We start from the raw sequence: 14,014 nt of genomic DNA on the forward strand, positions 1-14,014 counted from the left end.
AATTTCAGTACTGATGATATTGCTGCTAACATTGTACAGTGATTTATGGTTCACAAAGACTCTTTGAAGACATTAAAAATTTCATGAGAAAACGATAAAGAACAGGCCAGGCACGCTGGCTCACACCTGTAATCCTAGCACTTTGGGAGGCCAAGGTGGGCAGATCACAAGGTCAGGAGTTCGAGACCAGCCTGGCCAACACACGGAAACCCCATCTCTACCAAAAATACAAAAATTAGGCTATGCACGGTGGCTCATGCCTGTAATCCCAGCACTGTGGGAGGCCGAGTGGGTGGATCACAAAGTCAGGAGTTCAAGACCAGCCTGGCCAATATGTTGAAACCCCATCTCTACTAAAAATACAAAAATTAGGCCAGGCGCAGTGGTTCATGCCTGTAATCCCAGCACTTTGGGAGGCCGAGGCGGGTGGATCACGAGGTCAGGAGATAGAGACCAGCCTGGCCAATATGGTGAGACCTCATCTCTACTAAAAGTACAAAATTAGCCAGGCGTGGTGGCGCGTGCCTGTAGTCCCAGCTACTCGGGATGCTGAGGCAGGAGAATAGCTTGAACCTGGGAGGCAGAGGTTGCAGTGAGCCGAGATTGCACCACTGCACTCCAGTCCAGGCAACAGAGCGAGACTCCGTCTCAAAAAAAAAATGAATAAAATAAAAAAATAAAGAACGATATAGGTTAACAATGACTGATCTATGCTTACAACATTAAATGCTGGTGGGAGGGAGGGACACATTGATTATAAAGGGCTGGAAAGGTGCAGGAAGCTTTCATGAAGGGGTTGGACTTGACAGAAAGTGTCATGTTAAAAAGTAGAGGGCCAGGAAACGGACAAGGTAGGGGGATGGAATGTACAGGGCATGCTGCTGGAGGTCTGTGGCAGGAATAGTAGAACTTAAGCTTGCAGAAGTAAATAGCACCAAAGTGTAGAGTCTTGAACACCCATCCGGTTTGAAAGTGGAAATCCTATGATGTGGATACCTGGAGCCACTGGAAGTTTCTGAGCAGTAGGTGATGTCTAAAAAGCCAGATTTTAGGCAAGTTCATCTGGTAATGGAATTTAGGAAGGTTTGCAAAAATGACACCAGGGGACACAGGGCAGGAACCAGAATTGTCAGCAAAGGTCACACTCAAGTGAGCTGCTGCCGGCCATGTAATTTGTCACTTCTTCCTTTACAGAACTCAGGAGCACACGATGGCCATCCTCCAAGCTTCTCTCCCCATTCTTCCAGCCTCCACCCGCCCTTCTCTGGAGCCCAAGCAGACAGCAGTCATGGTGCCGGGGGCAACCCTTGTCCCAAAAGCCCATGTGTACAGCAAAAGGTAGGCACCTGAAAAAAAGCTTCAACCTGGGATTCACTTTGCCTCTTCTCTCTTCTGTAACCCAGGAGGCAGAGGTTGCAGTGAGCTGAGATCGCGCCACTGCACTCCAGCTCGGGCGATAGAGCGAGACTCCATCTCAAAAAAAAAAAAAAAATGAATAAAATAAAAAAATAAAGAACAATATAGGTTAACAAGGACTGATCTATGCTTACAACATTAAATGCTGGTGGGAGGGAGGGACACATTGATTATAAAGGTCTGGAAAGGTCCTCCAAAGTGAACAATAATGAAGTTCCCTTAAAGGCAGAAGTAAATGTCATTTTAGAGAGAAACTAATCCACTCCAAATGCATCTAAAAGGATGTACAAATATGAGTTAGAAGTTTTCCCAGGGAGTCATTTCCTGGGGTCATCCCAGAAATCATGATGACTAAAATGGCCATAAGTTTGCAAAACAACGTGAACAATAAACCAATTTCTGTGAAGTTAAAGATTGGGATCAGGGTGTGTGGGAAACAAGGTTGGAGGAAGAGAGAGGGACACAGATCCATGGACAGGATTGGAGAGATGTGCGAAGCAGGAGTCACAGTGCAATACCTTTATGGAAAAGGAAGAGATGTCACCCTTCAGCTGGTGGAAGAAGTCAGGGGTATGAAGGATCCAGGGTATGGAGAGTCTCTAGGGGCAAAGAAGAGGTGGCAGAAAGGAGACAAACAAGATAAGCATGACATAAAAGTGCCACATACCACAAGTCAGGGAAGGGGCAGAGACCCTGAAGTGGGCCAGGCACTCCACAGGAGAACACACTCACAATAAACAAAGCTGGTTCATAAAGAGACCTCAGCAATGCCTCCAGTTCTCTGCAAAATACCCAGTTTGAAATAAATGACCTGTGGGATAATACTCTGGAAATTCCTGGGTTGATTATTTTTTACTGATTGATTGATTGAGACACGGTCTCACTCTGTCGCCCAGACTGGAGTGCAGTGGCGCGATCTCAGCTCACTGCAACCTCCACCTCCCAGGTTCAAGCGATTCTCCTGCCTCAGCCTCCCAAGTAGCTGGGATTCCAGGCACACCACCACGCTTGGCTAATTTTTTTATTTTTAGTGAGACGGGGTTTCACCATGTTGGCCAGGCTGCTTTCGAACTCCTGACCTCAGGTGATCTGCCCACCTCGGCCTCCCAAAGTGCTACTATTACAGCCATGAGCCACTGCGCCCAGCCTGATCTTTTTTGTATTGAATTGGACTCTTACTTATTTTCCCCTAAAAGAGGGTGCACCTTAAGGAGGAAGATAGATCTGCAAGGTTCACATTCTAAGACACCACCACCAATAAACCCACAGTAGCATTCACTACTGTTAATATATGGGAGTTATTTTCTAAGCCCTGGATTTTTCTTTTTTCCTCTTAGATCAATTTTTCCAAAATTTAGCCTGTTGTTTCTAGAACAGAAACAATATCATTTCAGATCCATGAATTCAATGCCTTTCTCCGTATTTTACCCATGCAGATGGCTGGTTTACACTCTTCTGATAAGGTGGGGCCAAAGTTTTCAATTCCATCCCCAACTTTTTCTAAGTCAAGTTCAGCAATTTCAGAGGTAACACAGCCTCCATCCTATGAAGATGCCGTAAAGCAGGTAACCATGTGATTTGTTCTTTATGGAAGAATAGACTGACTCAATGAACAGACATTGTTTGATATGATTAAACTTCATGCAGTTTGTAAATTCTGACATTGAGTGTGTCATGTGCCACACCACCAAAATAAGCAAATTATCTAGACAATAATTGGAAAACAGTGTTGCATGTGTAGCTGTGTAAGGCAGGGAGAGAAGAGAGTCAACTGTCTGGCTTTGGTACCAGCTCTGCCGTCTGCCAGCTGCCACTGTCACTAAGGTGAATACTTCACCTCTCTTATACAAAATAGGGATAATATTTACTTGGTAAGGGTTCTAGATAACCTCGCACTTACCACATTGTTCAAGCACGTAACAGCTTCTCAAATAGAAGACAGTGATGGTCAGAGTAATACTTTCTAAGGTTCTCCCTGGCTTTAAAATTCAATGACCCTGGCAAAACATTGACGGGTATTGAAGCTGGATAATAAGTGCAAGGAGGTTCACTGTATCCTCTACTTTCATTTGGATTTGGAAAGTCTCAAAATTAAAAAGTAAGAAAAAGAAAAAACAAGGCTGGGTCTGGTGGCTCACACCTGTAATCCTAGCACTTTGGGAGGTCAAGGTGAGTGGATCACCTGAGGTCAGGAGTTTGAGACCAGCCTGACCAACATGGTGAGACCCGTCTCTACTAAAAATACAAAAATTAGCTGGGTGTGGTGGTGTGTGCCTGTAATCCCAGCTACTCAGGAGGCTGAGGCAGGAGAATTGCTTGAACCTGGGAGGTGGAGGTTGCAGTGAGCCGAGTTCGTAGCACTGTACTCCAGCCCGGGTGACAAAAGCAAAACTCCATCTCAAAAAAAAAAAAGAAAGAAAAAGAGAAACAATTAATGATCCCCTATTTCAAATAGTCTGAGCTTGGATGAGGTATTCGATAGCCCTTCATATGTGCTCAACCCAGAGAAGAACATTTACATCAGTTGCTGCATACGGGTATCCCACAGATCAAAGTCAGCCTGCAGTTAAGTTTTGTTTGGCTTAAAGAATGTTTTAAATAACAGGAGATGGTATGCAGAGTGGGCTTTCTCATTTCTAAAAAATTAGAGGATCTGGCAAACCAGGAGCCACACTGCTGCGAGACAACAATTGCCTAAACCAAGGTTCTTTTGCTGCTTTGAGCCACAGCTATGCTCTGCTCTCTGCCTCTTTTTCTTATTCTATATTCAGTTCATTTCCATTATCTGCCAGACCCTTAGGCATCTGGTACCTTTTGAACTGATAAATGACTCATTTTTTGGTCAGTGCTCCCATCCATATTGATTACTGATACCTGTGTTTATTGAGTCTGGGCTCTCAGAGGAGTGAGATGGTTATATGCCTTTGTTCTCCCCATTCCTCTCCCCTGGTTTCTATAAACATCAGCCGATTCTTCAGTTTCAAAAGAAAAGGGCCAGGCAAAGTGGACATCCAGAAATAAGACTCATCCAGAGATGAGCCAGAGAGGAGGGGTCATACCCTACTAGTGTCTACAGGTTCCTCAAGCTACTGCAATGAGGAACCAACAAAATATGAGCCAAGTTCTTGGGCCACATTGCAGCAACCAAGCAAGAGGTAGATTCAGGTCACTTCAAAGTAAGAGCCTAAAAAGACATTTTCTATATATTAAGATGTCCTGCTCCTGGAATGAAAACCTCTCAAACAACTGAACTGACTCTAAAGTACCCCGTGCTAGGAAGCATTCTGCCTTCTTTTTCCCTTCTCCTGTTGTAGTAGACTGTTTCATTCAGTAGTTTATCTGCCTAAAATTACTACTGAAGCTTAATCAAACATGGTTAAAAAACCTTTAGGCCATAGACCCATGTTCATAGCAGCATTATTCACTGTAGCCCAAAGGTAGAAACAACCCAAATGTTCATTGACAAATGAATGGATAAACAACATGTGTTATATCTATACAATGGAATTTCAATCAGTCTTTAAAAAAAAGAAATTCTGACACGTCACAACATGGATCAACCTTAAGGACATTACACTTCAGGAAATAAGCTAGTTGCAAAAGAACAAATACTGTATGATTCACTTATATGAGGGACTTAGATAGAATAGTCAAATTCGTAAAGGCAGAAAGGAAAATGGTGGTTGCCAGGGGCTAAAGGATGGGGCGTGGGAAATTATGGTTTAATGGGTACACAATTTTAGTCTTGCAAGATGAAAAGAATTCTGAAGACAGATGGTGGTGATGGTCACACAATAGTGTGAATGTACTTAATGCCCCTTAACTGTACACTTAAAAATGGTTGATAGTAAATTTAAAGTTATGTGTATTTTACCACAATTGGAAAAAAAAAAATACCTTGACCAAACCTAGTTGAAAATCTTGCAGTGCTGCTTCTAATGATTTCCTATGGAGATAACCACCTTCTAAATTGTCTGTCTTCCTTTGGTTAATTTGTAATAGCAAATGACCCGGAGTCAGCAGATGGATGAACTCTTGGACGTGCTTATTGAAAGCGGAGGTAAGACTGCCTGTGTCCTGTCCATTAGGACATTCTGAGCCCACATGAACTCTAAGGAATGAATTCTCGGTACCAAGATCAGATGCACACTGTGAGTTGGATGTACTAGGTAGTCCTCAGGGAGAGCCATTTCCTTTGAGCTTCTCGCACATTTTTAGAGCTGATAAAAGAAGGCTTAGTGGATGATTCCTCACTGCCTTTGTCCTAGGAGCATTTTTCAGCAATCATTTTAATAGTTTTCATGTTTCAGCCTAATCCTTGTCTCCTTAAGTGTTTTCTCTTGCTGCACTACTTCTTTCTATGTTCTAATCTCAATGTCCCTGCCTTCTCAATTATAATAAAAGAAAAAAGCAGATAATGAACGTTTTGTGCTACCTACTCAAAGTGAAATTCAATTAGCAACCTTCCACTGGATGGTTCATTCATGCTTTAATGTTATTCATGCTAGCAATAAAACATAATCAACATGTCCTTTTTGTCACCTTTTAATTTGTTCATTTATTTACTTAAAAAATTATGGAGTGTGTACCTAGAATTTTAAACCACACAAATGAATAAGATGACCTAAGGAGGATGTGTAGATCAAAATAAAAGCACTCAGGGAGGAATCCTTAAGCCAAAAACATTTAAAATTTCAGAGATGGAGGTAGCAAAGGACTCAGAGAAGGGGTAGCCAGGCGTTGTCATGGCCTCAGTGCTGCATCAGACAAAATCCTGATTTCTGTGGAGTTTACAGTCTGGTAAGGGAGACAGACAACAAGCAAGTGAACAGACCTTTCCTCCATTGTAACAAGAGGGAAGAAGAAAGAGATGGGTACAAACATATGTATGTAAATGGGTTCTGTAATGGAAAGATGAGAAGAGTTCATATCAGATGCCCATACACACACACACACACACACACACACATATTTTTGAGACAGAGTCTCACTCTGTCGCCAGGCTGGAGTGCAGTGGCGGAATCTCGGGTCACTGCAACCTCCACCTCCTGGGATCAAGCAATTCTCCTGCCTCAGCCTCCCGAGTAGGTGGGACTACAGGCACGTGCCACCACGCCCAGCTAATTTTTTGTATGTTTAGTAGAGACGGGGTTTCACCATGTTGGCCAGGATGGTCTCAATCTCTTGACCTCGTGATCTGCCCACCTAGGCCTCCCAAAGTGTTGAGATTACAGGCATGAGCCACCGCGCCCAGCCTGCCCTTGTATATTTTTAATGAAAAATGTGGCAAGGCTAGAAAAGCGTGAGGATGCAGAAGGGGAGTGTGGAAGATTCAGGGGAAGAAGAGCAGTTATGACTTAATCATGAATGAATTGAATTTTCTGGAGAAACACAGCAGGGTTGTTTTGCAGTCTTAAATGCCAATTGTTGGTCTGACCTCAGAAATCTAAAGTGAAACCAAGTCAGCTTAGTTGTTTAATTTTTCTCTTGCAACGTTCTGCTGATCCAGAGCATGCTCAGCAAAGGCAGATGATCAGGTTCCTCCAGGTATGGGGTTCTGCCAAAAATACAGGCTAGACAAGGAAAGAAGTGAAGACCAGAGGGCCTGGTGGACAGTGATAACATAGTAGAATCTATGGATTGGTGTGACTGTAAATGGTTGGGAAATTACTGTTACAAGGTACTTAATAAGTGGCTTGGAGGGTTGGGAGAGGATGGGAGAGCTTGAAAGTGAGCTTTCAGAGGGATGCAGTATTTGGAGATGACACAATCCAAGGTGTGTCTGACAGGGTGGCAATGGGGGAATCACTGGAGTTGAGGAGGAAGTCGGGAGCTGAGAGGCCAGCATGAACACTGATTTCCAAGGATGCTCAGGTTACAGAATGAGAAGGGTTCAAATGGGGAAAAGGCAATGGAGTAGGAAGTAGAGTTTTCAGTGGATGAGGGGGAGTGACCAGGAGGCTAGGGGTGAGGCATTGGTGTCACCCTCAAAACCCAAAACTGCTGAGTTGTCATCAGAAGGCGGGGGGGAGTAGCAATCAGAAAGTGGCAATGGCATGGCGCCTGGTCCCTCATCTTCAGGCCCTCACTGATGGTGTCGGGATGGACTCAGTGTCCTCAAGGGACTACCAGGGTCAGAGGAGTAGGCACAGGAACCTTCAGAGAAGAGAGTTGAATAATCACAGAGTGGAATTCCCAAGAGGAAAGGGTTTGGGAAAAACCAGAGGGAAGATGAATTGGAGATTGATAGAGCAGCTTAGAGATGAGACTGGGTGGTGAGCGGTGACCAGGGAAGCGTGGCCATCTTCTGTATCTAAGTGTAACTCACTCATATTGCGTGGCATGCTCAATTTGAAGTGATTTAACAAGTCACATCGTGTATTGCCCACAGAAATGCCAGCAGACGCTAGAGAGGATCACTCATGTCTTCAAAAAGTCCCAAAGATACCCAGATCTTCCCGAAGTCCAACTGCTGTCCTCACCAAGCCCTCGGCTTCCTTTGAACAAGCCTCTTCAGGCAGCCAGATCCCCTTTGATCCCTATGCCACCGACAGTGATGAGCATCTTGAAGTCTTATTAAATTCCCAGAGCCCCCTAGGAAAGGTGAGTGATGTCACCCTTCTAAAAATTGGGAGCGAAGAGCCTCACTTTGATGGGATAATGGATGGATTCTCTGGGAAGGCTGCAGAAGACCTCTTCAGTGCACATGAGATCTTGCCAGGGCCCCTCTCTCCAATGCAGACACAGTGTTCACCCTCTTCTGTGGACAGCAATGGGCTGCAGTTAAGCTTCACTGAATCTCCTTGGGAAACCATGGAGTGGCTGGACCTCACTCCGCCAAGTTCCACAGCAGGCTTTAGCGCCCTCACCACCAGCAGCCCCAGCATCTTCAACATCGATTTCTTGGATGTCACTGATCTCAATTTGAATTCTTCCATGGACCTTCACTTACAACAATGGTAGAATGCCCAATGCACCAGTGCTATGGAAGACCAATAGGAGTTCCATGGGGGAAGGCACACAGCCATACATACTTTACTGCCCAAAAACAGAAGAAGAAGAAGAAGAAGAAGAAGAAGAGAATTAAAAAGAAGCAATGAGTTCTGTGCCAATCAACAAGAACAAACAGAAGTCATTTTTAGAAATATGTATACTGTAATATTTACCAACATTCAGTAACTGTTAATGATTTCAACAATGCATTCAAAAATGTGCTTTCTCAGATTAAGGATGCCAAAAAAGATATTTCACTGCCTTTTCAAAAACCAGTACATTTTCTAGCCCATAATTTTTCTCAGGCATTGTTGGGGCATAAGCTCACACTGTAAGCTTTTCTCATAAATTCACTAGACGTAACGTGGAAGGAAAACATCGTCTTTTGGGAGTACAGGGAAGCCAGCCCCTCAAAGCTTATGGAAGACATAACTGTGATGGAAGCTGTTGCCCAATGTCTCCATTACTATCTTTCAAAAGAGAAGCCAGACCCAGCTTCAGATCAAAAGTTCTTGAGACAGAGGAACAACACCAATCTATTTCCAGGGAAGCTAAATCAACTCTATTGTCCCTCTACCACAAAACTGCCCCGCTGGAGTGGTTCTGAACCTGTACCCAGGACTCTATGTGGTCACTAACAACAGTTATCCTGAACTGAGTCCACAGAACTCCACCCAGAACTTTCTTCTTTTTTAACCAGTGGCCCAATCATTCCCACTATCTCTGTGCTGATAAGTACGTGTCCTAGGTGAGAACCCTGAAGGATGCAGACCTTCTTCCCCCGAAGGAGATGCCACAAGCTCCCCAACACAGCCCCCTTTAGTTCCAAAGACTAGAGATGATCACATTGGTAGAAATATATCTCGAGGCACAGGAAGGAAGCCGTACCAGGGATAATTCAGACAGGACTAGAGAATAACATCATTTCACATACCCTGGGATAAACACCCTGGGTTCCTATAAAAGGACTATTACTTATGGGAGTCCAGCTTCTCCTTTTGTTTTGTTATTATCAGTTTATCTTTCTCCCACTCCACTTTTCCTTCAAGGTACCAATCCTTTCCTGTTCCTCGTTTGGCCATCTTTCTTTTTCTGTCCCAACATTGGGAGGGGAAGACTTCTCAGTTCTAACAAGCTGCCATACTCCTAACAAAGCCATTTTTGAAAAATTTAACAATCCAGGTTCTTCTGGAGAACTCATTCTCCACACGCACAGTTTGCTGCAAAAGGAAGTCGCAAGAATTTCTTGAGGAAGAAACCAGTGACTTGGTCCATCAGTCACGAAGTTCTTTCTATTCTCATTTAGTTTTCAAGAAATTATTGGTTTGTGTTGCTCTGGGGAAATTGGAAATCATCACATTGTAAAGACAAATATGGATGATATTTACAGGAGAGAATTTCAGATTTGGGTTTTTGAAAGAAAACAGAATTGCACATTAAAAACGATGGAAGGAAAAAGACAATGGTCTAATGTGCATTCCTCATTACCTCTCGTGGCTTTGGCTGGGAGTTGGAAAAAGCTAAAATTTCAGGACAGTCTCTGTAAGGCTCACTGTGGCTCCAGTTCACCATTTTATATTGTTGCATGCTGTAGAAAGGAGCTATTGCTGTTGTTTTGTTTTTTATTTAAATCACTAAGGCACTGTTTTTATCTTTTGTAAAAAAAAAAAAGTTGTTCACTGTGCACTTATAGAAAAAATAATCAAAAATGTTGTGATTTTAGAAGCTCTCTTTTTGATAAACCAAAGATTTAGAAGTCATTCCATTGTTAACTTGTAAAAATGTGTGAACACAGAGAGTTTTTGGTGATTACTACTCTGAAAGCTGCCAGATCTTATTCTGGGGGTGGGATGTGGAGGAATACACATACACACACAAACATACATGTATGTATAATAGATATATACATATGTGTATATTATATCTGTGTGTGCATGTATCTTCAAAAGCGGCACTACAGAGTTCTACACCAAAAGCCTTTAACCCTTAATCTGCTGTGAATGATACCTGGCCTTTCTCACTATGAATTTCTGATTAGTCAACCAGACTACACGTTGCCTCTCTGTGTATGACTAACGGCTCCAACCCGATGACTCACAGCTACTTGCTTATCATGAACAAGCTCATCTTGGCAATGAATATGGATGTGAAAAGACAGAACGGCTTCACCATTAGTAGCTGGAAATGGTATCACAGTCTCTTATAGAGGAATATGAAAGGAACATGAAAATCATTTTACATTCCTTTATCTGTATTGTGCTTTAAAAAATCCACGTGGTAAATTTTTTATTTTGCTTTTATGTCAGTCATCAGAACCAAAAAAATCCAGAAGAAAAAATTGCCAGTGTTTCCTTTGAAGATGAAGCTACTGGGGAAGAAAACCTTATTAATACACTCCACACATTTGTTCATTCCTCAGCTGTTGATGTTTTCTTGGGGTCTTGACAAAGCTTTCTGGTCAGTGCACTTTTCAGGTGTCACGTTTTGCTGTTTGTATGTTCTTTTTCTTCCCCTTACTTCCTTTGGGAAACAAACTCACACAGTGCCCCTACTCTGAGACCTGGGACTGAGGGTTAATTATTTTTTTCCTTGGGTATTTCTATCTGAGAGACTAGACCTAGTTAGGAGGCCTCTGTGCTTCTCCAGATTGTACCTTTTTATGGGGATCTTTGAGGCTATGACCCAGGACTGATAGATATGCCTTACAGTAGACAAAAGATAAAATGGTTCCCATATCCTAATGCAAACCAACACAGTTAAAAAAGCAGATCTCTGGATAACTGCTCTCAACCTCCTTCCACAATCTCCACAAACCACATTCACTCTCTCTCTTCATAGCTCAGACATGAAATTTGAGGGAGAAAACTGGAGATAATTGGGAGAAAATTGATGAAGTTGGCTGCTTCCAGTAGATCAGATAATCCATGAATTTGTCTCCCATTGAGAATTTTATTTTAAATTCTTTTGAACTCTTCGTTGTGTCTTTTGTGATGACAAATCAGGCATGACTAAAAGATGTACACAGACTTACGAAGATGGTCACGTTCAAGTTCCCTAATGCTCTTAGAACCCGAAGATTAACGTGTAGTTTTCTTAAGACCTCTGAACCCCCATGGTGATGAAGACTTGAAGACATTTACAGCTATCTGCTGCAGTCTGGTAGATTCATACTTATCTAAAGAAGTCAAAAAATTTATTTGTGCAAGTGCTTGCAGGAAGCCAGTGCTTATTAGTAGTGACCCTGCTTCTATCAACGTTATTGAGACAACACATATTCTATTCTAAGGGAGAAAGAGGGAGGAAGAGAGGGAGGGAGGGAGGAAGAAGAGGGAGGGAAAGAGGAAGGGAAGACAGGAGATGGGAAAGGGGGTAAAGAGAGAAGGAGGGAGAAGGGAAGGAAGGAAAGAAGAGAGGAAAGAAAGGAGGGAAGAAAAAAGGGCCAAACTTTCTGATCTATGAACTTCTCAGTTCAGCTGTCACATTATGAGAAGTAAATCAGAATTTTTTTAAGGAGAAGTCATTCTTAGCACTACAATAATTGTACCAGTAATTGAGGAAACCAAGACAATCTTCACCTGAATAATAGAGGGTCTGAGAACTGTCAGCCTTTTGCCATTCAAAAACATTTATGTCCAACCTGAAAAAAAAGCATCAATAAAACCTATCCCAAGCATTCAAAATAGTCCTTTCCAAATATTATTTATTTTAAAGTCAATCAGCTCTTTTAGAAACAGATTCTGGTCTGGCTGAAAACTCCCATATCAAATTTACTTATCCAGTGGCTAATATTTAATGCCCACCATGGGCAGAGCACACAAATCTTCAGATAAACAATACTGAATTGATTCAGCACAGATTGTTCAGATTTGAACGACCAGGGAGTTGTATTTGCTACACGCGAGAACACTGAGAATCTCCCAATCCTTAAACTAGAAACCTTTTAGCTATGATTTAAAAAAAAAAAAAAAAAAAAAAAAAAAGGGTCTTCATTTTTCCAAAAGGGAGGGTGGAGGTGTGGATCACTTTTTAGCTAAAAGCTATCTCTCACTTCAAAATTCTTGTCTTTTTCTTTGTGGACAAACACCAGTAGTCTATCACTTGGAGATCTTTTAATATCTCCCATCATTTAAAACATCCACGAGAGTTTGAAGGTTTGTTTTGATTGCCAGATACAGAAGCCCCTTGAAAATAAGGAAAGGGTGGAGGAAGCATTATTTGCGTCCTATCCCTATTTATCATAGCATCTCTATAGACAAAAGGGACACTTCCTGGTGAGCCTCTGGCCCTTAAAAGAAAATCATCTAAGAATATGAAGCAACTTGATTTCCCCCTACAGCCCTCAGCTTCCTTCCTCACAGAAGGAAGTTCCCAATTGCTGGTACACAGTTTGCTATCAAATATCAGATATGAGAAAACCTGTAGTGAAAAGAGTCTGGGTTCCTGGTTTTCTCATAAATCCAATATAAACTGGTAGGTTGGTTCAGGGTCAAAATTGCCAGTGCTTTATTAGACAGACGATGCTGATAGACACACAGAGCCCAGGTCCTGGAACAAGACAATCCTATAGTGCCAAGATCTGGTCAGTTGTGTTAAGGAGCTGAGTTTGATTCTAGAGTCCAGGTTTATAGAGAAACCCTGGCTAGATTGAGCCTACCCATGGGGAGATGATTTCAACACAGGATGAGATCTGGGAAGAATTTTGTTGTCATCTGCCAGGGAAATTATCATAGGACTCATTGAATGCAATAACATGTGAGTAAGTTCCCTTTTGATTCTGGGAATCAGCGATTTTCCCTGTGGATTAAGACAAACCAACGCCTGAAGTTCTCCTGTGCTTATTTTAACCATCTGCTCCCATCATGAACACTGGAGCACGCATTTCCTAGAGGCGGTTTCATAGCTCCTGTGTGTTCATGGAAAAGGGGAGTATAATGATGGGGATCCTGGAAGCTATTTTAATGTTTTCCAAAGGAAAGGAACCCACACTGCTCCCCAGAGTTTCTTTCCAATGGCCCTGCAGTAGGAACGGAGGACAATGTATTGCTGGGTGCTTAAAATCCTCCCTCAGTGAAGCACAGAGACACTTTGTAAAGAAAAAAAGAGCAAGCATAGGTTCTCTGTGGGACCTTGTGGAGTGGTGCTTTCACGTTGGTCTCTTTGGCTCAATTATGCATAATCAGAAAGAAATGTGGGTTACTGGGAAGAGACAAAAAGCAGTGGCTAAAATACCAAAGTTGGCATGTGTTCTTTTTTTTAAAAAATGCATATATTTTTAAATAAAATGTTTATTTTAAAAAGAAATGTAAAACTTTTTTTTTTTCGTGGCTGTGTGATGTACCCAGGCCTTGTGCTATGTACTGTTTATATGTGTTATTTCCTTTCATTCCCACAATGGCCCCATGAAGTAGTACCATTATTATCCTCATTTTTGCAAATAAAGAAACCAGGCTCAGAGGCTACATAAATTGCCTAAAGTTACACGACTGAGAAATGGCAGAGCCAAGAGTCAGACTGTGATTTGCCCGCCTCCAAAGCCCGGATCTTAAGCACTGCACAAACTGCCTGAACTGATACTTACTATGGATCATACTAATAAAATCAGAAC

At 42.4% G+C, this 14,014-nt stretch overlaps 1 protein-coding gene and 1 long non-coding RNA gene across 3 annotated transcripts in view; one reads left to right on the forward strand and one right to left on the reverse strand.

Annotated features, from left to right (window-relative positions):
* Nucleotides 1-13,710, forward strand: part of MYOCD (myocardin) — a 104,614-nt gene extending 90,904 nt beyond the window's left edge. The window contains exons 11-14 of one of the 2 annotated variants that reach the window (XM_054456366.1): nucleotides 1,195-1,338; nucleotides 2,853-2,981; nucleotides 5,419-5,476; nucleotides 7,808-13,710. In XM_054456366.1, coding sequence (XP_054312341.1) covers nucleotides 1,195-1,338; nucleotides 2,853-2,981; nucleotides 5,419-5,476; nucleotides 7,808-8,379 — 903 coding nt within the window. In that variant the 3' untranslated portion in view covers nucleotides 8,380-13,710. The remainder of the gene's footprint in view (nucleotides 1-1,194; nucleotides 1,339-2,852; nucleotides 2,982-5,418; nucleotides 5,477-7,807) is intronic. The other variant, XM_063656176.1, reaches the window with a different exon arrangement.
* Nucleotides 4,903-14,014, reverse strand: part of LOC129016731 (uncharacterized) — a 30,121-nt gene continuing 21,009 nt past the window's right edge. The window contains exon 2 of the long non-coding RNA XR_008494942.1: nucleotides 4,903-8,454. This is a non-coding gene — a long non-coding RNA (uncharacterized LOC129016731). The remainder of the gene's footprint in view (nucleotides 8,455-14,014) is intronic.

Source organism: Pongo pygmaeus, chromosome 19 (genome assembly GCF_028885625.2).
Source record: "Pongo pygmaeus isolate AG05252 chromosome 19, NHGRI_mPonPyg2-v2.0_pri, whole genome shotgun sequence".
In the NCBI taxonomy this organism is placed as follows: domain Eukaryota; kingdom Metazoa; phylum Chordata; class Mammalia; order Primates; family Hominidae; genus Pongo; species Pongo pygmaeus.